This window comes from Accipiter gentilis, chromosome 4 (assembly GCF_929443795.1).
Source record: "Accipiter gentilis chromosome 4, bAccGen1.1, whole genome shotgun sequence".
NCBI lineage: Eukaryota > Metazoa > Chordata > Aves > Accipitriformes > Accipitridae > Astur > Astur gentilis.
The window spans coordinates 47110656-47135090 of NC_064883.1; the positions used below are offsets into that span (position 1 = coordinate 47110656).

Below are 24435 nucleotides of genomic sequence, written 5' to 3' on the forward strand. Positions count from 1 at the left end.
CATTCATTTGCAATGAGCTAAATCAGACAGGCAAAAAATTTCTGTAGAAAGAAAATTAATTATGTAGAGAACGTCAATAAGGCTGATGTTGGTTTTAGTGCTCACGTGTTCAACAGATTGAGAAGCACTGACTTTTCGCATTGTTATGACATGATGTAAGAGCAGAGTTCCCATTAAATTGAACCTTTCAATAAAGAAAGGTGAGATATGACCCTCAGGGATTCTTTAAACAGCTACCGGTTTTCTCATTCACTTCCATGTTGGCTCTAACTCTAGGGACAGTTGCATTCATACACTACAATTCATTAGCAATGCCAAGGATTTTAGTAAAATCAAGATACTTAAAACTCTGCCCTGTACTAAGAGCATACAGAAGCTGGTATCTACAGTGGTACTGAGCTAAGACAAATGAACCCAAAAGCTTCTGTAGCAGTGTGAAACCAGGGGACAGGGGACCCCACAGCCACACACAATCTGTCAACCAGACCACAGCTCTATTTTGATGCCAATAGCTGTATCTGCTGGAAATCACATCGCCATTACAATAACTCAAAGAGAAAAGACAAGATTTCAGTGGTACCGCAAACGTCAAAAATTCAGATTTGTTCTCCTAAAGCAGCTTCTTAACTTCCATATTATCTAACTCCTAATATTTTTTGGCCATTTCTGTATTATAGAAAAAGATTAACTTTCTGCACACAAAATATGTTTTAAGCCCTGTAATACATGTGTGGTAATCTCAGGTTTGTAACCTGACTCTTCTTTTCTCTAACAATATTCTTCAAAAAACATCATAAGAATATTGTATTTTTCCCCACTTCCTCTCCTTAAACACTGTACCATGCCATTATGCCTTCTAATGAGTTGTCAGGTTCCATCCAAGAGATGGCTGCACTTCAGCAGTAAGGGAAGGACTTACCTTTAAAAGAAAACACCTCAAGTCAGGCCAAAATAAATATGGTAATTTTGGCGCTATCAGAGATGCATAAGCCTGTCCTTCTCACTCACAAATTAAAGTACTTTTTCAACAGCATTCCTCCCCAGACCAAAGCAATGTTTTAGACATTTTCATTACGGCTCTAGAAATATCACTCTGCTTTTCCATATATATGGAAATACAGCCATTGTGACTGAGCTGCACATTAAAATATCTATCTAGTAGCACCTGAGCATGAGCTATACCGATACAGTAACTTTGGGAAACTGTTTAAGAGAGACTTACCTTCCATGGCTTTTCAGGAATTGGAGGATCCTCAATTTCAGCATCTATTTCATTGGCATGAACCCAAGTGTCATAGCTAATGAGAGGAGTCAAGAGAAAATAAAATTGGTCCCCTGGGCTGTTCATCCAGAAAGATCACCAGCAGGAATTTTATTCAGCAATTTTGACATGTGCAAATCATATCACTGGGGTAGAACAGTAAAGTTTTTCCACACAGTGAAATGTCAAAGCAATAATCACTGGTTTCTGCTACAGAAATAGGACACACTGAAAAGGGAGGGGTCCAAGGCATTTAATGCACATTTTTAACTTTCTGAATTTAAAAGCCAGCTCAGTGAAGCCAGCTACAGCTTAAAATTGCAAGTCTACTCTCTAGATTCAGAGGTATAAATGCAGTTTTTGAGTCACTTGTTCAAACCCTGGCATTAAGTTAATTAACTTGTTTCTGTTCTTACGAGTTTAAATCAAGAGATACTGGATTCCTCGAAGAAAGGAGTAGGCATCCTCTCCTTCAATCCCTACTGCTGTAGAATCCATTTATTACTTACATTCACTTTTACACATACTATTCCCTCAAAAGCCTATTTATAAATGCTAAGAAACTGCACTCAGTAACAGCAAAAGCCAAAATACTTTGTAATCAACACCAGGCATGTACTGAGCAGCTAGAATAAGTCATATGCAAGAAAGATGCGTATATAGCATTCCTCATGTTTATACTGATATTTATAAATACATACACACACACAGAGTCAACTGATATGATATAAATATAAAAATATTTAAAAGTTCTTCATCTATATGAAGAAAGAAACTTAAGTGTGACTGTTGTTTGCTTTCTTCCACTGAAATATGCATATGGTTCCTGAAAATTCTGTGCATGCACAGCAGAGCAGATTTTAGTACCCTGAAAAAGTTATTTAAATAGAAGTCAATGCTGGGTTATCAATCTTTTGAGTTTTCCAAAACCTGGACTCAGAAACCAATTATTACAAATACATTTACATTACCAACAGTACATACGCTATCTTTTAGCACCTTCTAACAACACAGGTCAGCTTTCTCAAATATATGCTTTCAACAGTCACTTGCACTTGATTGAAGGCAACCCATGGAGTGAAATCTTTTTGTTGAAGAAAGCTGAACTAGGTGACTAGAAGTTCTCCCTTTTGACTTTAAAGTCTTACTTTATGGAAAGGCTCACTCTGCTCTTTGAAAGCCTGGTTCAATTTGCAACCTTACTAGTGACTCTGCAGAAAAACAAACTCTCCTTTTCTAATCTCACCCATCTGCCAGTATCATAGATAGGTATGCATATTTCAGTTTTAAATCACTGATAAGTCTTCAAGCTTTGGACATTGAGACACACGGTAGCAATACTAAATTATTGCGTGGTTATACTCCATAAGACAACCACTGCTTGTCTCATAATATGAACAGCAATGTACAATCATTCAGAATCAAAACAACAGGAATGCAGTATTGTACATTTGGGTTAAATTTTTAGACGAGCCAGCATGAGATAGGTCTGAGCCTGTCATTCTGCATAAGAAGAAAAGAGCATACTTGTAGGCCACACAGCTGGGACGCTCCCCATGCAGGTTCACTACTGATAACCACAGAGCACTGCTATCAGGAGAGGTTAGACTCAGTAAGTGAAAGGAGCAGTTTGTTTGAGGACATGGATTTTCCTACTTGCGAGTTTTAATCAAGATTTTTCCTTCAACAAACTTAAATAAGATTTGGGGTCTGCATTCTTCCCCCACCTTTCTTTACCTGTCTGGAAAAAAGCCCCAGTGTACCAGCACCTGCTTGTCTTTTTTCATCACAGGTCTCAGCCATTCATCTGCAAAGGGGAAAGAAATCTAGCATCAGATTCAGATTGTAAAGCACATTAAACACTATTTGGCTTTTCCACAGTAAAGTTACTGCAATCATCTCTGATAAAAGTCTCCTGTAGTGCAATTACAATGGCCCAGCCTGCCACAGTGATACACTTGCCTGCATTATCTTTGCCATGTCTAAACATGCACATGCTCTGCCTGCATACTACACAGATGTTACATTAGTAAAGTCATTTTAATGCTAAGAATTATCATGTTTCCCTTCCTGGCCACATACATTCATAGCCTAACACACTCCAGATTAAGATCCAAAGAGGCTTGGAACAGTCATCTGTTTCTCAACAGAAGCAAGAGGCATTTCTGGCTGACAGGTGGAAGCACTATCCTCTGCCAGCTCATCTTGTCCCATCTCATCTCCCAAACTCCTTGGCCATTTGGGACTGGAACTCAGAATGGAACAGAGCAAATCCCCCAAGAGGACACTCAGTAAAGACAGCAGAAATAACATGGAGAGACACATGCTCTAAGCTGTCACTTTTAAAAAAAAAAATCTCTGTATAAACAAAAAGACTAAATTTCTCCCAAAATGCTTTCTTGTCAAGTGGTATTTCCCCTCTGTCTTTGTATATCCTTGTTAGACATCTGTATCCCCTCATTAACTCCTTCTATTGATTTACATTTATTTCAAAAGAGCCTCTTCCCAGTACTAAATTCTACTCTCAACAAGTATTTAAAAAAAATCAATAGAGTTTTGAAGGAAGAATATCAGGGCAAGGGGTGGTGGTGAAACAGATTTTAATAAAAAACTTCCAGGAATCTAACAAAACTTGGATTTCAACTTTCTTCTTTCACAGCAGTGCTAACAAGGACTTCAAGTTAATACATACTTACTGAGTAACACTAATACTTTGCTGATTTTGCAATAAGGCATATGCTCAGTCTGGCTGCTGTTTTAAAGGTTTTTTTTTCTTTTAAACTGCCCATCTGACACAATGTAATAACCTACCCCCTGCAACTCAAATATGAAGAATATAGTCCAGAGCAGCACTAAAAGAGAAATCCTGAGAATCTGAAACTGTTTAGAGTTACACTGCTTGAATTTATGGCTGTCTTCTCATCTTAGTATAATCAGGGGTTAAGAGAGCTCTGTCTAGCACATCTGCACATTCACTGACTACAAAACAGATGGGACCTACTATGCTCAGCCCTCTGAGAGCCTGAAGTGGTTAAACATAAATACAAACCTGTGGCTAGGCGTGAGATTACCAGAAGTACAGAACACAGACAAGCACCAAAAGACAAACAATCCATGATTGTCCCTATACAGGAGTGAATACTTCCATCTAGTGGCCATCAGATGCCAGGGCGTATCAGAAAAAGCTTATTTCTGTCAGTGAAACTCAGACGATCCACTAGACATTTAAATGTATTTACGGTAATAAAATTAGGAGGGTTTTTTTTGCTGAAGAATACAGCTGTTAAATTGCTTTTGTGGAACCTATGTGCTTCATATAGAGGCAGACTGCATTATAATAAAGCCAACAATATCCAATTTATCAGGTCTGCTTGTTACAGTATCCACCTTGCCAAACCACCTGCAATGATATGTGTCAGCATTCCCAACCTGTCTCCTGGAAAAACAAGAACACTGCAAAAAGTTTTTTCGATTCTCATTTACTTTAGCATCTATGCTACCTTTCCTACATCTAGTTGATTCCTAAACATGTTTTACTCAACAATTTGACCCATACTTACATACTGGGGGACACCAAGAAAGCAATGAAAGAAAAAAATTAATGGAAACTTTAGTTTCAAGCCCCCTACTTTCATTATCCTTACTTTTAAATTTAAATCTAAGTTAATTTTTTTAAGTTCTTCCAGTCCATTAACTTTGCTGCCCTTCAGCCTGCAAGTTATTTGGGACAAACAAAGTATCTGCATTCAGCAATAAATAATATCTCAATTTCCAACACAATCACTGAAGAGCAGTCGGCGTTACACACCTTAATCTGAAAATGTTGCATCAATTAAAAATGTGAATGTTACACCCAATAGTTAGAAGCAGGACACAACAATTTTATCTGGAGTTGTTAATCCTAGAAATACTTTTCCAGTGGCTCTCAGGAGCAGGCTAGGAACATTCTGCATCTGTGCAAAAGCTCCCGTAAGTGCTAACGGAATTTAGTTACAAGACTATTTCCGCTTAAAAATTGGAAAGCAACTTTACCATCATCCATTGAGGTAGGACTTGGATAAACATGGTGGGTAGCCTTTGATTTCTCTTCAGTTACTGCTCCCTGTGGGAAAGGTGGAAGAAGAGAAGAAACCGCATGAGAATCTTTCAATACATTACCCCAAACTTTCGGCTGCTTCTTTGTACCCACATCCCATGCAACCTAGAATTATTCAAAGCTAACTTCAATGCAACAAAGAGTACCACCTCTAAGAAGTGTCAATTTTAAGACTGCTGCCAAACTACTTTGTCATCTCTTGCTCTTTTCATCTCAAATCCTTCCTCCTCCTAGTTCCTTCTGCCCCAGTTTTCATCATAAATTGTTCCGCTATCAGTTCATACCAACCTATTGGTGAATACTCTGTAAGAAAGCGTTTGCAACTTTTTTCCACTAAGTACACATTTTGGTCCGGGACAATTTACGTAAGATAAAGTCTATGAGAAACTTAACCAGAAATGGCTGCCTTGAGTAGAAGAACATCCTTAGTATTCAAGAAAGGCTGTATGTCAAAAGACTGCATAAACAGCCATTCTTTCAAAAAAGCCTCCTAAATCATAGAGCAAAGGGAAAAGATCAGAAATACACTAACATGATACTATTGTTGTCAAATATTCAAACACAAGAATAATTTTTCTTCTTGCTGGTTTAGGACATCATTTTCTTGACATATGAGAAGGAACAGATGTACTTCTCACTCTTATGCAGATGCCACAGAGTGGTACATAAAGCAAGTTCTCTACATATAAGTACAGGCCATAATTGTATTCCTACTGGACCTACATTATCATGCAAGAAAATTCTACTACATAATTAGGTATCTATTAAATAAATACGTAACACTGTTTAGTGTGGTCAGTCAAGAAAACCCTGTCCTTGCCTCACATGGAGAACCATAAGGATTCTCCCACATGCTGCAGAAACACCTCCAGTTTCCATATACAAAGAGTCATTTCCAAGGGCAGCAGAAATTCACAGTCTGCAGACTTCTGAAGAGGAATTATGTTTTGGAACAGTTTGTATGAAAGCGTTATTCAAAATTTACATTCCATAAATACTTGACAGATTTATTTAAAGGACTTAAGAGCACACGGGATAGATTACAGCCAACAATATGCAAACAACTTAGAAGACAGCATCAAAAGGAGGAAAATTAAAAAAGCATAAAGTTGCATTGCATTATGGTAGCAGTATTTGGAGACTACTCTCATATCAGGGGCTGAAGGGCAAGAGTTCCCACACCAACAAGAGTTCATAGAACAGGGTAAAGGGAAAGGAGGTGCTCTGAGCAACAGCAAAAAAGAAAGCTAGAAAGTAAGAATAATTTCAAAGCATTTGAAGGGGAAGGAAAGAGCCCTGGCTTGAATGAAGAACCTGCAAACTGTTTAAGGAACAATAATGGAAATTCTCCCTTCATTCCCCATGAGCTAAAGATGCTTCTCCAGCTATCTAATCTGAGCTTTGTGAATCAGATCAGTAAGATTTATCTGTCTCCTATGGAGCTTTAAAAAACACAAATACACAATAGATGAACAGGAAGTCTCTCTTAGATGCTATCTTAACTGAAAACAAACGGATGGATAACTTTACATTAAAACAGCTTTCTGAAAGACGTAAGCAGATTGTAAGGCTTATTCCCTGCCTCTGCTAAACTGAATGTGACTGGAAGCTAAAGACTAACAAGATGGAAGAGTTCTCTACTGACAAAACACTTCTCTCGAAGCAGATAGATATAAATGCTAAATCTCACTCATTACCCGCTTTCAAGTTCCTAAATTATTACTCTGGCTCTTCTCAAAAGAATTCTTAACATTTATAAAGAAAAACAGAAGTGTGACTACCAGAAACAGTAACACCACCTTCAGCAGCAGAAAGAACAAACATCTTACTGACACCTCTTTTTGTAAGCCCAGAGATCATACTAGCACTGTGGTGGGACAAGAAATACGCAACTCTTCTGCACAGGCTGCAGTCAGAAGTTGGAAACACCAGAGAGGAGGGAGCTACAGGTACTAGGGATGGGGTAGAGGAAAGATGACAAGACAGGGTTGAAAAAAACAACCAAAAGCTCACACAGGTAGCAACACAAATACAAGATGAGAATTCAGAGGCAGGGCAAAGGAAGACAGCCCAAAAAGCAGAATTAGGGACAATCTCCGTTTTCAGTTCTTCACATCCCTTTAGAGACAAATCATTCATGGATCTAGCATGCTTTGAGTTCACTATAGAATACCTTTATGAAAGGAAAATTGAATCATTAACTCCAATTTAAGCAATAGCAAGCATCCTGAATCAGCTGAACAATTAAGAGTAAATTGTGAAAAATTACACAACTGAAGATGCAATGATGGTTCATAACAACAACACAGGAAATACATTTAATCCAGAAAAGAAACGGTTTAGCTTGGCTATAGCCATGAATTATCATAACACAAAAGGCTATCAGACCATCTAGAGTTCACATTCCAGGATATTTCTCCCAAGACAACTGAAAAGACTGTTTACATTTTTAAGAGATGAAGCTATCAATCTTGTTCAGTTCACCATTTAGTATATTAAATTGCAATGGCAAGATGCTGACTCTGTTGGAAATACGCTGACTACCTAACAAGCAAGAGACCATTGTTGCTTGCATTCTGTTCAGCACAAGCAAGAAAAAAAGTAAGTAAAATAAAGCAAAAAAGGCAGCAATCATTTTACAATTAAAGCTGGCTTATGCTGTCCCCACGTACCTAGAACACCTATATTACACCCTACCTTCTTTGGTCTCAGATTTGGACAAACAGTGAGCTTCAGCTTTATATAAGTAGGTATTCAACACTAAATCAACCAGGGTCTGCAGCCAACTCACTGAGACACTGTAACTACTGTTCACTTCAATAGCAATTTCGGATTTACTTTTAGAACAAAGTTGTGATTCAATCTCCATGTGAGGATAACTACAAATGGCATCTTACAAATGGTGAACTTCTGGTCTTAAGTGACTTGCTGCTGCTGCCTTGTGTTGTCAGACACAATCCAGATGTAACTGGTTAAGTCAGGCAAATACATTTTATCTTACAACTTACAAAGAATTTGTTTTAACAGTTACCTGGTGACGTTTGACAATATCCTTCAATTTATTAGCCAACTTCAGTTCTATATCTGGAATGAGGTAGATGGTTGGTCTGCTCAGACAATTGTTCTAGTGGAAAGAATAGGAAGTTAAATAAGAAATGAGTAGGCCACCTGTGACATAAAACAAAAAAATTCTATTAAGATCACCAATGCTTGAAAAAGCTCAAAAAGAACACGTATCAGCTTGTGACACGGCACACTAACTCTAGCTCCAGAAACGCCTATGACAGCAACATTTCCTTTGCACACCTCCTCACCAAAGTCTTATCCTGGGTTTCTTTCTGGTCACTGCAGATCTGCTGTTAGCTCTGTCGGAGACATTATCACAGATAAAGGGAATGTGACCCAACCCAGATGTTCTCACATTCCTGCTTTCACAACAGGATCTTTAATGGAAACAACATCTTTGATTTCAAAAAAATTTTTACAGGCTCTGGAAGACTTCACTTGAAAGGGAATTTAAGTCCCCTGTGCATCAACTTCCAAATCTGAATCTGTCCTGTTACATCGACATGCAGATTCATTCATTTCTACAATATTGACAGGTATACATTCATTTAATTTTGAATTTTAACATGTAATCTATTATGTACTGAAACCACCATACAATGGCAATAGTTTTTTATAATAAAAGTATTGTTCCTTTTCGCTGTCCTTCCTCCTATTTCCATTTTTCACAACTACCTGAAACTTCTATCTTGACTACATTATACACTGAGCTTGGTTTTAGAGTTTGGAAAAAAAAATATTCTGTTATTCACACACAGCAGTTAAAAAAAATTATCTTCAAATTAGATTCCATACAGCTATTATCTGCTCTCTTCTGGCAGTAACTTGTTCGATAAAGCAAGCGAAAGAGTCTAAAACGTACCCTAACCCTGAAAAAAGACAAACTTGCATCAAGCTGGGAATCTCAAGAAAGTCAGCAACTGAATGGATATGTACAGAACTAGTTACTCAGTCCTAAGGGTGCTACTTTCACGGGAAGACGGAGACACACGTGATACTTTCTCCTACCTCACAAACAGCTGTTTCTCACCCTACGCATATCCAAAGAATATCAGTGAAAACATTCTGAAGTTTTCAAGCGATAACATGGAATTGTGACTAAAATGGGTAGGAGAGGGAGGGAAGGGTATAATATTCCTACAGAAGTCCAGGATGAAACTCTTCAGTGAGTGACAACTGAGGTACACAAAAAACAAGTGAATCCCTTCCCCTGAGCATGCGAACATATAGTTTTGTGTATGAGTTTCTTGCCTGCACTAGTGTTTTCTCAATGTTCATGAACATCTCCACATTTCGATCCATTCGGGATGGATTCTGCAGGTCAAACCTCCGCCTGTTAAGGAAAATTATTCAAAAATATTAAATTCAACTCTCCCACATTCAGCAGTCAAGAATCTTTCACATTCCACATAAGAAACAGTGTATCATGGTAGCTACATAAGAACACTTAAAGCACAATTACAAATATTTTTTCTTCACTTGGCAGCCCTCACAAGCAAGAAAAATCATGATGAACCAAATCAACAAAATGCAACCAATTTGTGAAATGTTTAGGAAAAATGAAGGTTGACATTGTCCAACAAAACCCTGTAGCAGGGTTGTGCATTCCACTACAGTCACAAAGGATAATTAAACAGCAACATAATCAAATGCTTACGATGGATTTCAACAACTGATGAGAAAATTCATGAACAAGCTTTCATGTTTCTCTTACTTCTAGTTGCGCCCATCCACCAGACCCAGATTCTAATCCAGGAAGAACACAGCAATTCGCCTGCCTGAACTTTCTAAACTACTTACCTATTTGAAAAGAGCCCCCCCCCAGCATACAGGTAGCTAATAATCCACGTAAGCATTTTATGATCAACCTTATTGGACCGTGGTACTTTTAAAGTTTTCTATTTCATTGACAAAGTAACAAAAATTCTTGAAATAACAATGCATATTTAAGTGTCTATCAGAAATGGGGAGGATAACACAAAATCTGAGACTTCCTGCTGGGAAGAACCACAAGAGCCCCCCCAAAGGCATTCTGCCATGTCCACCTGAACCGCACACGTATTCAGAAGTCACAGATGAATCAGCTCAAATGAAGAATTTGAATGGCAACCCCCAAGAACCTGAGAGGTGGGATAATAACAGCACTAACGCCAGTCCTTCGCCAAGTTTAGCACCCGCTGGTATCTGCACTGGCACTATCACGGAGGTTCACCACCACCAGCCAGGGTAAGCAGTGCTGTAGGAGCGTCTCAAACAGATTTGGGCCTGATCCTTAAGAATTCAGCCTTTTCCAAAGGACAATGATATGTTCAGGTAATCAGGTTGTTGACTCTTAGATGTAAAACACTGTCTGGTGCACTTCTGTACCTCCCAAGTTTTGGAAAAAGCTGTTGCTAGAGTCTGAAAACACTCTTAACTGGAGTTGGTGTTCAGGAGTGGTAATACTGGCAAAAGGGATTTCAGCATATAAAATAAAAAGTACCCTGCACACTTCACACAGTGAAAAAGCCATGCGCATAATTACCATGCAATGACTGATATACTTTAAGTCAACACCCCAACTTAAAATACAAGAATTCATTCCTGTGCCTGTGTCTAACAACAGCTTCTTTTAAACACATGCTTGTTTCCAGTAACACATCAAATCAATTTTTAAACTTTATAAATGCACAATGAAGGTAAACCAAAGCAAGGTTGATTTTTAGTCACAAAACCCATTACCATACAAGGATGGCATCACATCAATATTACACTACTAAATTAAACAAGGACACTTCAGCTGAGACCACCATGTTTTTCTTCACCTGAAGCTCTCTAGCATTTTTCAGAAAGAAGTTGCCCATACAGGTGGTACTGCATAAATATGCTGTAGTGTTCGGCAGCACTAGAAACATTCTCTACTAGTGAATGATGGCTTTTATCCTAAAGCAGTAGTACAGACTCCTCCCTTCACACTAAAAACATGGCAAACGAGTTAAAGATAATATTCTGGCATATTTATTAGAAATGTCATTCAATTTTAAAAGAAATGTTATGACCTTTTTAAATAGGGTTGTGCATGTTGAAAAGTTTACGCTGACTTGTAGAAGTACAGCCAATAATTAGTAAGTCTGTCAGTTCACTGCACAACACAATTTCGTAAAGTATTTTACACCTATAATATATAAGATTTGAAGAGCCAAGATCAAGCCAGTTCTCCACTATTTAGCCATTGACAGCTTCGTAGTCTGTATTCAAAACATATATATGCATTAAGAACAAAGTAATAGTTTCAAGGAAGTGAAGGAAGATAAATGCCAAATAAACACAAACTAACCTAGCCACCTAATAGTACCTATGAAACAAAGACACTTAAGGCATTGAAATTGGACCAAAATTTTTACATTTGGTTGCCTGAAATCTGCATTACGTATTCATTTAATGCTACACAGGTGTCCAAATTCCTGCCTGCTTTTGAAACCCATACTTTAAGAAAAACATGCCAATATATTAAGAAATAGCACCTTTTTTTAGTTGCCCCTTTAGATAAAATAGTAATACTAATTCTTCCTATCCTTAGTTTAACTGATACCCTCTGACAGGTTTTAGCAAACAACTACTTGAATTGCAGTGATAGACAAGGTATGTCCAGCTGCACTGGATAAGTGCATTTTTCAGACATACCTATTATGACGAGGAAAGGTACTTCTCCTATAAGACAGATCATTCACAAACAGGTTAAGCAAGAGCGACAATGCATACCATTAAAAAAAATAAAATCATATTTCAGGCAAAACACCACATATTATTTGGTTGAGTCAGTGAAGGATACATTCCAAGCTCTAAGTCTGATCCTCAGAGTTAAATTCAAGTATTACTTCCCTCTACATCCCACATGCACAAACACAAGACACTACCCACACTAGTTTTGAGGAATCGGCAAGAGAGTGAGAAGAGAAGAGGCAATCACAATATCAGAGTTTTGCTGACAAATTTCAATGACTGAAAACTAAATTTGTTTGGAAAAAATTGGAATGTTTAAATATTCATGAAGTAGGAGCCACTTTACTCCTCTATCTTAAAGCAAAGAGGTAGCAAGACACTCCTTAAAGATACACCACACAGAACACTACAAACATGTATCATATCCTAGGTGTTGGCAATATTGGAATAGGAAAAAGCCTGACAGCAGCTTACTCATACCAGTTCTCTGATATACCCACCTCAGATACCCATTTAGCTGATATGAGTATGAACTCCTAAAAACAACCACCATACTAAAACAACTTTATTTTTGCCTTTTAATCTGCTCTTGTGGGTAACAGAAACACAATCAATTCCAGCAATGCTGTTACAGGTCTGCACAACATCAGATCAGAAACTATTTAAATTCATGTACAAGAATAATCTCTGCTTACTTTTCATCCTCGGATTTTTTCCAGTGTTCTCAAATATAGTAATTCATGCTACTGCTGTCTTGGAAAGAGGATTATAACTTAGAAACACACAGGTCAAAGCACTAGTGGGATGTCACATGAATAGTTTTAATACTAGTGTCAATAGCTACATGGGCTGTGTTTCTAGCCACTTACACTCCCCATTTATGGAGACTGATAAGCAGTGGAAAACTGAGCATTTATTAGTATCCATGCAATGCTTCATATTTTCCCAACTGTAACTAAACCCTATACTCAATACAGTAACAAAGATTTACACCTTATAGATGGGAAACAGCGATTCTAAGACACTGGTTAATTTGCTCAGTCATACAGCAAGTAAATGGCAAAAAAAAAAGCCTCAAGCTTGTGATTAACTCCTAACCTACAGGCTCAAGACCTTAAGCTTGGACAACTTATCTTTAAATTTAGAAGTGTGGGGGTGTGTCTTAAAAAAGCTACCATCAGCAAAACAGGAAAAAAAATTTCCTCTTCCCATCTCCAACTCCCTTGCCTACCCAAATCTCCAGCAAGTATTAAACTTTTAAGTAGTTTGCATAGGCATTTCATGTGCTTAATTTCATGCAAAAGGTGTATAAATCAAAAATAAAAACTTACCAGCCCTGTTCATTCTTATATTTGTAAGCAGCACCAAGAATGTGACATAATGTACCTCCAGCTTTGAAATCCATGAAGCACTTTGCCTAGAACCCAAAAGAAAAGTGAAAACACAGCGACATTGACTTTTATGTCATTATTTTAAATGAACACGTACTTGTTAGATGTCTAAAACTCAGCTAACTTATCAAATGCATAGTTTAATTTTCAGATTAATCTCCGAGTTTTACATTCTTATTTAAGAGTGTTTCAGGAAGATTAAATGTGTTTGGTTTACGTGGAATTCTTCCATGTTTGCAAGCAGAACACAATATATCCGAAAGCTCCAAGTCCTTCCTTACGTGAGTAGCTTGCAAAAAATTCCTTGCATAGCTGTAAAACAGAAATCCAAACTACTCTTTGAACATCCATTTCACAGTAAATTAAGCCTAAAAATCATAGCTGTCAGTTAAGAAGCTCTTCATCTGTATTAAGTAGACCAAAACAGTTAATTAGAAATGAACATCTAAAACCAGGGCTTCATATTCTCTACGGCTCCTAAAGCTCTCCATTCACGTCCCTCCCCCACCACAACAAATTGTTTGGCAAGATCTGAAAAGGTCACCATGCAGATCTGCCCTAAAATACTACATCCAACTCATTTTTTCACTATCAATTTTAGCAGAGTCACACATTCGTAAATAGGTACTCTGAATTCAAGAACTGAAATTCAAACAGGAGCATAAGGAGATTGAAAAGCTCTACTGAGTCCCACAAAGTCCTTTCTCCAAAACGTTACTACAAAAGCAGGACTGTTTCCTACACAGAAAGGTACGTTTTTCTGATAAATTTTAGTTTGGAATTATCTTTGCTGTTTTACTAATATATCTGGTCAGGATGTTTGTGTGTGATCGGAAAAAGTAAGCTACTGTCAAAGTCATCTCAGAAATGGAAGACAACTGGATAGCTCAGCTGAAGCCAGGACCAGAGAAAGGCAAGTCTAGAATCTATTTCAAGCATGATTCACAGAGTATTGACACACAGGGTGTCTGAGGTTCTCAATATAAGATTTGGAACAGGAAGAAGAAAAATATGCAACAGCATTGATGAACTAACCAGTGATAAAGAAAGCAACATATGACATAACAGAACAAATAACTGTTTCTATCCACCAGGCATTCTCTTCACAGTTACAGATTCCTTTCCAATATGACCAATAAACTTTTTTGTAGTTCAAATTGATTATTTTTTTGAAAAAAGTAATTGGTTTTTTTTTGTTTTGTTTTGTTTTAAGTTCTCGTAAGACGTAAAAATTCATTTAGAAACACGCATTCAAGTAAGACTGCCCTGGAACACTTCTTTTCTATTGACTGCAGTGCCAAACTGCTCTTGGCAACTTTTATATAGTATCAGGAAGACTTAAAAAAAGCTTATTTGGGCAAACAGGTCCATTTCCCAGACAACTTCAGATATATTTAAAGAAAGCTGTTCTAACAATAAACTGAAAAGACAAAATGAGGCAGATCCATCACTCAGCTAAGCTTCCATTAACAGAAGGGTATATTCTGCCTTGGAAGTTGGTATGCCCTGGCACTAACGAGGGCAATGAAAAAGGACCCACACAACGGCCGTGTCAAGGGGCACTCTGGAGTTGACCTCTTCTGATGTTGCTCCATTCAGTGTAAGACACCCAACTATTTACTGGAATAGGAAAGAAAACCTGTCTTTCCATATGTATGCTAGACATATGGACCAAGATCAGTCTATTTTTGTGTTTCTCAATAAAAATAAAGAACTTGTACTATTCACAAAACAGAATTTGGGGAGTTGTTGAATGGCTTTCTGCAAGCTGCCTTCTGCTGGAACTAGAGAAAGCACAAAGCTGGAGACACAGCAGAGCCAACAGCCTTTCTAGTAGTTTTTCTACATTAGGAATGTTTCTGATCTAGCTTCTATCTTACTTTTTAGATCAGAACAGGTCATTTCTTTAAAGTCTGTTTTATGACACCTCAGAAGTATTTGCTAACACAGAATGAACACCAAATTACAGACAGGCTTAGCATTGCTGACAAGCATTTTAAATTTACTCTGCAGCCAGGCAGCTAAAATGGTAGCATGGGATCTAAACGAAACATTGCCTTCCTTGGCTCTAGAGCTGCTAATGGAAAGCAAAGCAGTTCTGTGAGATATCAAATACACCAGTGTCCAAGAATGACATAAAAAAGATCCTTCGTAAGCATTCAATAAGAACAGAACTGCTCCTGGTTTACCATCTGTTTAGAGCCCTACTGTGCACAGAAAGTAATAAAGAGAGCTCAAAGCTGCCATACGGGTACTTGCCAGTTTACGAGCTGCATGCATTTCAGTACTATTCTTAGCAAACTAAAGTCCTCTATGGATGGAGCAGTCTCTGATCAGAAGCTTGAACTAAAACAAAATGCTTTAGCACACAATGATTTTATTGCTGTAAGACTTGGCTCTGAGAATACAAGCGTTGGTTTACAAACAAGCAAGCAAACGCTAGCTGCTCTAAAAAGAAAAATAAATCCCAACATGAAGCCAGAAGACCCGCTGTAAGGAATATTTTTGCAGCACTACTATGCAAGTTGCTGTTACTTATCTTCAGCTGTCCTATGCACATATGGTCATCCAGAATCAACCTTTCCCTTTGTGCCGACATGCCGGACGTATCACGCAACTGAATGAATTGGCTGCAACAAAGCCCGCCTCATCTGCATTTTGGGAAACTGTTGATCCCACTGTTGTACCCAATGTCCCCTACTTCAAGCTCAGGGGCTGCTGGTGCAGCTTCACCCTCATCAAGCTGCCCGTCAGTAGCCCACATTAACTTTTTCAATGACACCTTTCTGCATTACCAGGGCAATTCTGGAAGGCAGTCCAGCAGCCTGGCACAAGGCTCAGCGATGCAGGAATCCCTGGCAGCGCAAGCAATCGCAGCAGCTCTGGCAAGTTAGGATTTTACTGCCACACACAGGAAGTTCAGCCGATACTTAACCATGAAAAACAGTATACAAATCTCTTTCATAGACATGTCACTTTTTTAAAGCGTCAGCAGACTCTAGCAAGACTCTCTCATTAAACTGCGGTCATTGCTACTAGCATAAAAGGAAATTGCTTTTAACAATTAGACAAAACCTGTTTCTCAGAAGAGATGCAGCAGCCAATAAACCAGATTCCCTTCAACAGTTTTACCCAAAATCCATCATAACAAGACAATTAAGATCAAATGGCCTTACAATTTGCCATCTTAAGAGTTACTATCTTAATACAGCCTTTATCTGAAACATGCAAAACTGCCTGTAAGAGAATTAATCGTTTTTTTCTTTTTTGAGCATCAGCAAGGTTAGACAATATGCATTTAAATACAATAATGAGAAGACATGCACAGAAGTCAAGCTGTAACAGTCCTTCATTCACTCTAGATCCATTCACAGATCCTGTGCAGCATCCTTGCCAAGAATAGGAGCTTAAACACAGAATTAACAACCCTCTCTCAAATGCAAAGTCTATTTTATCCACTCAAACCACTAAGTAAAGTGTTTGAACTTTATTTCAACAGAATCATCTGCCATGATTCAGATGCAGTCAAGGTCAGAGAGGTTTACCTTGAATACCGATCGAAGAGACCAGCTTCCCTTTGGCACTGACTGCTCCAGCGTTGCAGAGCAGACACTTCAGAGAACGAGGGTGAGGTACACTGGCTAGTACTTGGAAAATAAATAGAAAGGCTCTCACATGAATGGGAAGAACCACCTTGGTTTGATATGTTCTCATCAAGTGCTCCTGGTGAGCCACATCCCTGTGTTTTGCAACAGCTGCTGATCTCAAGACCAACCATCTCAAATAAACCGCACTGATAAGGGAAACACTGCAGTGGGTATTAACGGGGAACAGCAACACACAAGGAATGGACCATTAATGGCAACCTTTAGTGATGATAGTTGTGAGCAGGAGTCACAAATTGAGGACTTCTGCAGTCATCTGCAGGTACATAGCACTCAAAGTTTTCATGGCTTGGGGGTTGTTTCTTTTACACAAGCATGACCTCCTCCTCTTCAACTTCAGATCCTCCCTTGCCAGGAACATGGTAATATTGAACAGTCACTAAGGTAACGACAAACTTTCAATCTCTTTTAGCTTCATTCAGTTTCTTTTCAATGGAAAGTCTGCAATGGCTTTTCAATATATTTTTGGAGCTTAGCAATGTCACTTAAGATACCCCTTCACCCCACCTCTCTTCCCAAGTTAGACATAGTCCTAGAGAACTGAAGCATTCTGTATGTCTTCAAAGTGCTACAATGGAATAAAAAAGCCTCCTTTGCAGCCTGAACCAGTATCTTGAATTACATGTCTAAAAAAGTGAACACTAACCTCATCTTAAGAGTACATACTGCATTTTCTCATAAAAACAATATAAAGATGTACTGATGAGTTGTCTTCTATCGGAAGTAACTGAGAGCAGAGTTCCAACTGCTGTAAACTTAAACTGAGCAAATCTGACCAGATTAGACCTTCGAAACAGCAAGAATAGTTAAACACAGGAACAATATATTTACAATGCCACTGAAATCTTTATTACCCATTTTTAAGATAAGATTGATTTAAGACTTGAAAGCACTCAAATGGTTTATCAACTTGTTGAATACGGGTACAGTTTTATGGTCTACATTGCCATATCAAAATAAAGCACCGCCACGTTCACCTCTGTCCCTGAAGCTTTTCATCACCACTGAGGTATCAGGTGATCAGAATGGAAGTGATGGTGAGCTATATCTTAATGGCATCTTGTTATGCTTCTGTGTGCATTCCTAAGCACCAAGAGATTCACCCAATAAAACTTAGGTTTGAAAACCCCTCTTCTGAAGAAAACATGCATGAATTCACTCTCCTCACAGAAGAAGTTACATAAGCAAAATGTTTGGGGAAAAAAAAATCACCATAAAATAATAAAAGATACTATTCTGTAAGTGGTGGACCAAAGAAGATAGGAGTACTTTCAATAGTTCTCCGAACAACTTCAGTTTATTGTATTGTAATCGGTTATACATATTTCCAACTTAGTATGTATATATAAACACAACTCTAGACTGCATGACCTTAGGTTCCCAGTAAGTATTCTGTGGCAAAGATAAGAAAAGACCTTCCTGCTGATGTCCACAATGCTTACATACACATTTATGACACTGGTCTTGGCCCACAAAACCTACCCGAAATCAGCCAACTGGGTGCTTGATACCACGCTGCAGTCCTTGCCCTTCACAAGCAAAATCCCTTTGTTACTTTGTCCTTACCATTTGCCGTATCCCTCTTTCCTCCATCAGTTGTTTAGCCTTCACACTCACTCGGACAAGATTCTTTTGGTGGCAGGCAGGGTTCCAAGCACAATGGAGCTGATCTCTGAACACAATCACTAGGATACCACTGCTAAACATGTGCCAAGTTTGAACTTTAAATAAGCAACCCTTAAAACGTTGATATTGTTTCTGTATACCAATATCCTGAGTGACCGGAAAACTAGCCCAGACTAATTCGGTAACTACGTGCTACTGAAGAACACGGTAAAGCCGTTTTTCAGCATTGACAGCACAAGTTTGACGTTTAATCAACAGAAATGCCCAACGGAAACCTGTTTGCTTTGGAAAGTGCATGTTATTCAGTCCATTTAGGATGCATCAGTCCAAACAGATCTGACTAAAATTTACAAGTTTACATAGATTTTTACTAGAAATTAAAACCTTTCCACAATATTCAGGAAATCACTTCCAAATGTATAGAAAATACTCTGGTTTACAGTGAAAATCTACTTTTATGAAGGACCGTACTATTTCACCCCTTCCAGAGGATGCATCAACAAACGCCTCAGACTAAGCACCAATCTCCCAATCACCTGGAAGCAATGCCAGCAGCACAGATACCAGAGGAAGAACAAAATACACTACTGTAGTAGCAGTGGGTTAACCCCAGTACTCACAGGAAGCTTTGTGAAGGCAGGATTGGTGACATGTTTTCCAAAGGCATCTTCCTGGAATTGCAGCAGCTGCACCACCAGCCCAGCCAGTGTTTTATTGGTAGGAGCATCTGCTTGAACGTACTGAAAGACAAAAACCACACGCTTACTTGCAATAGAGGACAGTAAAACATGAAGACTGATTTACTAATCCCCCAGACCACTTTATCACTTGTAGAGCACAGTTTAAGATTTAAGGATCACTGTGTGGCTGGGGGAAGGCGGGGGGTGGTGTGTCTGCGTGCACAGGAGGAACACCAAGCACAAACATCTTTCAAGTTTTAGTCTTAAAGTATAGCACATATCTGTGAATCATCATCAGTTCATCATGGCTGGCGGTGTTTTACAGATAGAGATTAACTACTTCAATCTGATTTGTAGCTCCTAATAAAGGAACAGCCTAATTCTGGCTCACATATACACAGAGCTTTCTACAACAACTTTACAAGCTCCTTCTGTAATCAACTACTACACATTAATCCTAAAAGCATCCATTTGGTACTATGTAGCATGTCACGTACAAAGAGAAAAACTGATCTGGACAACTACATCTGCAATACTTTGTGACAATCTAAGAATTTCCCAAGGTTATACTTCTAATAAAATGCATATATGTAGAAGGGGAAATCACAGCAAGCAATATTAAAAAAAGCTCCCGTGGCTTTTGAGTTTTCATTACTCCTAATATTACAATATTCACTTACCAGATGTAATCTCCTCACCATGCCAGAAGACTTCTAAGAGTAGAACAAACATTACTTGTTTGCGTAGAATATGGAGTAATATTAGCTACCCTAGAGTCATTTACCTGGGTAACACTATGAACCACAAGGCTTTTGTTCTTCCCTCAAATCAGATTCTTCTAAAGCCCCTTAAAAAAATGCTGAGAGCCAGAACCCTCAAAAGTTTAAAGCAGTGGTGTTAAATAGCAGACAAATCTAACTAAGCTTTCCAAAGCACCATCTACATAGCAAAGGACACTACAAAGACATTGACTTTTCCATGACAATTTTACAGTATCTGACTACCTCGAGATGCAAATTCCTTCAGTGCTTGTTAAGAGGCAGACAGACATATCTGAGAAATTAAATCTTCGCAACTTGAAGGACACAAATACCTGTAAGACTCCCCAGGTGTCCTGCCCTGTGTATAAAATCTAATCTAGAAACGTGAGCCTATAAAGAACAGAAGGCTAAATTTCCAAAGCTGTATTTTTCTTAGCACTCTTCCCTCCCCCCAGGAAAGGCAGGCAATTGTGACAATTTTATCCAATTAGTAACTCCTATCAATTCACATCCGCTACCACAGAGATATGAAGCGGCAATAACAGTCAGTCTTTATTGCTGTTAGAATCTAGCTGAAGATAAAGACTTTTGCTCTTAGGCTTTTTAAAAATCTCTAGACCCTCAGGCTCTTCTCAGCTAGCAACTATTCCTTTATAATTTTTGGACTAGAAGCTCTGGGTGCTGTGGCTGAATTCACCAGAGCAGTTTAAGCAACCTTTTGTTGGAATTACTGACCCTAGACAGGATGGCAAAAGGGAGCATGTGACTCACTCAGGTGCCCCAGTTAATCCAACATCTTTACTGAAAAACCCACCCCAGCCTCTGCATTAGCTTACCAGGTGCCGCAGCTCAGCAGGAAGCGTGCCCTTCTCTTGCCTTTGTTACAAGTGGTAAAATTCTCCAGCAGGGAGGCACAGAATAAGCCCCTATTGCTAAATTTGGCAGAACCCTTTTTATCAGTATCCTAAGGGTTGCTAAACCAAGAAGGATGGTTACCAAAACGCATACAGTGCTGTGTATTTCTGTATCTGTTAACAAAAGATTTACCTTATATTATTTTTTGTGTAGTTTAAAAGTGACTATCACACCCAGGATGTGCACAGATGTAGCGTATCACAGCTAGTAAGCCCTGAAGCTCCCATCATTTTGCATGTTCCACCTTTGCACCACCACCTTACACAAGTCTGAATAAAACTCCGAGCTTTTAGTCCAGCTATGCCAATTATAATGCAACGAAACAAATGTAAATTCAAAGGTGCGGGCAACACAGCTATCTGCTAAACTGCAGATTTAAAATTTGCACAAACGTGAAAACAAAAGCGTAGCAGATCAAGTGCCAGACTTCATATTAAATAATCCCATTTCTATGACCAATACAGCTTTGAACACATTCACATGCCATACATGTTAAATATGTTCAAAAAGCAAAGCCACCAGTTCCGACCTAAGCCCCACTATTTAAGACTGTCTACCGATGGAGCTGTAGCACTTTAAATATATATCTAGAGCGACAGATATAAATTTTTTCCCAGAGTACATTGTAGTAGTACACCTTTAGTTTCACATGGGAGGCGTACTCCAAGAAGATTAAAAAAAAAAAAAGCAAAAGTAGCTTTTGCAGATCTTCTCTGAAGCTACACAGTCTTCATTCTGGTAACGTCAAATAGAAAAAACAACATAACTGTTGTATCTCATTTAATGGGGAGGGTGGGGAACCTCTGTATTGCTATGTTTGCTTTTTTTGTACAGCTTTTTGCACCAAGGTTAACACAATATTTTAAATTAATAAAGCACCAAAAATGCATAAAATGCAACACAACAAAGTATTGATGGCTCCTACGAACAATGAAATAGAAGCATAAAACAATTCTGTACTTATGGCCATCATTTAAAACAGAACAAAAAACCCAATCACCAATCCAAAAACTTGGAATTTCACTAATCCAGCACTCAACCCATATAGTCTATTTAAACTCACAGCTTCTTTAGGGCACCTACAACAAAACTGCCTTCAGCATAACCCCCTAGCTAAGGTCCTCTCAACTTCCAGTTTGAAGATCCAACAAACCATGGGAAGACAATTCATGACAAAGATAACGATAGAAGGAACTTAATTCTTCACACAAACAAGCCAACAAAAGCAGAAAATGAAAATCAATAAGGAAATAGTCCAAGTTTAGGGTTTTCTAGTAGGGTTTCTTTGTCACTTGTAAATGAGAGTCAACAAGACAACACTGCCTGCTGTAAATACATGACAACTTGGAGCATGCAGCACTGCAACCTCAGTCAAAAAAATCAATCCGTAAGAGGTGGTATTCTTGTATTGGCTAACTGTAAGTTTTTTTTCAAATGTCTTCCTTCACAAAAAAAACCCAAAATATTCACATGAGTATATGCCTGGGAAAGCATATTCTTAGACATGTGAAATTTTTCAGGCATTTATTCTTTTACTTGCAGGTCCCATTTTTACTTCTTGCAGGAGGCACTGACAGCTGGAAGCTATCAGAAAGGAAAAATAACATTAGGAACCCCTGATTCTATATTGCACCACCACTATCTTGCAATTTTTTTTTATTTTTTTTTTTACAGGAAACTCATTACTTTGCCTGAGGTTCCCCTTAAACGATAAGGGAAAAAAACCTTCAAAAGGAAACACAAAAGACTCCTCTCAATCACTCGGGCACACTAGCCAGCAATACAAATGGATCTTTAAAACAGCAAAATCAGTAAGATGATTTCCTGATCAATAGGTGGTGGGTTTGAGGGGACCACAGAGGACTGAAGTCACAACCTATCTGCCAGTTTTCCGCTAGTCTCCACAGCAGACAGAAGCAGAAAACAATTCTGCAGCAAAAAAAGGTTTTTTAACAGCAAATTCCACAAGATAGAAATGATGCCCTGTTCCTAGACACACAGCTTTGGCATAAGAGGATTTTGTTCAAGTGCTGAAATACCAAAGCCCCATTGACACAGCAAAGATTCTTCTACCATTTCCATGTTAATTAGAAACACAAAAATACCCACACATCCTTAAGTAGAAAACATGTATGGTCAGAAGTCTTTCAGTATAACTCAATAATTCAAAAATAAGAGAGTAACTGCTAGCAGAAGAAATCACTTCACCAGCAAGATTTGCCATTGCAGCTGCACTGCAAAGCCTTTGTCACAGGCATAAGGGACAGATTCGTATACCCGGTTTTGATGTGGTTACTGACCTCAAATAACCACATTATGGCTCTGTGTTGTAGCCCTGATGCACAAAATCCTTTCCTTCCCCCAAAACAAAGAACATTTCAACTCAGATCACTAAATAACAGGGAAAGGAAAAGCAACATTAAAATACTTTTATTTAGGTTATAACCCTTGTTCCTTTTTTAAAGGTGAGAACACAAGAGAGCTGCAAACACAGAGAAAATCCTCCCTCAGATTAAATCAAAGTCTGACTGAAGAAATACTTGATAAGACTAGTACTGACACAAGAAGTCAGAGCCAGCGGAAAGATAACTACAAATCCTCTAAATTCAGCTCCTGGCTGATGGTGGACAAGCAGGTGGTCTCCAAACAGACATCTTCGGCCATAACAACTGCCATTTCATAACAGCTGCCAAGAAGCGGCTTGTCCGTCCTCGCTGTCGGGCTGAGGCTTATTAATAGAAGGGCATAAAGGGATCCCACATTGCTGCCCGTCATTATCGTCCTGCTGTAAAACAGACGTGCTCCACTGGCATTAGTCCAACACCTTACAACAGCACTGTACTCCATTAACGCGGAAAGAAAATTTATTATTCTACAGTTGCTACTAGTGCAAGTGGGTCCCAGATACTCAACAAACCACCCAGACTTCCAAGTGATGATACGTCCTCATCCTCTGTGCGCTTTTAGTGTCTATACAGACAGCCCATGCCATCTTCTCCTCTAATTCGCCCTTTAAGACAACGATCCACTTGTTCTTTAAAAATCAAAGCAAGACACCTTCCTCCCTGTCCCCCCCAAAAAATCAGTTTTCCAACCTTCTGGCTCAGAGGGGAGGGTACAGCTTCCAGAGGCACTGAGTAGCTGAAGCTCCTACAGGCCAATATATTGAACTGGACACGATGAACACACGGGGAAACGGTTCTTAGGGACTACAGCGGTAAGGCCAAGGTTAGTTTCTGCATCCTTCATAATATATATAAAAAACCACAACT

At 38.6% G+C, this 24435-nt stretch overlaps 1 protein-coding gene across 1 annotated transcript in view; it reads right to left on the reverse strand.

Annotated features, from left to right (window-relative positions):
- SMARCC1 (SWI/SNF related, matrix associated, actin dependent regulator of chromatin subfamily c member 1) overlaps window positions 1-24435 on the reverse strand; it is a 90559-nt gene that overhangs the window by 62801 nt on the left and 3323 nt on the right. Inside the window, exons 2-8 of the mRNA XM_049798146.1 lie at window positions 19428-19547; window positions 13457-13542; window positions 9675-9756; window positions 8389-8481; window positions 5294-5363; window positions 2999-3068; window positions 1223-1298 (exon numbers count right to left, since the gene is read on the reverse strand). Of these exons, the coding sequence (XP_049654103.1) occupies window positions 1223-1298; window positions 2999-3068; window positions 5294-5363; window positions 8389-8481; window positions 9675-9756; window positions 13457-13542; window positions 19428-19547 (597 nt within the window). The remainder of the gene's footprint in view (window positions 1-1222; window positions 1299-2998; window positions 3069-5293; window positions 5364-8388; window positions 8482-9674; window positions 9757-13456; window positions 13543-19427; window positions 19548-24435) is intronic.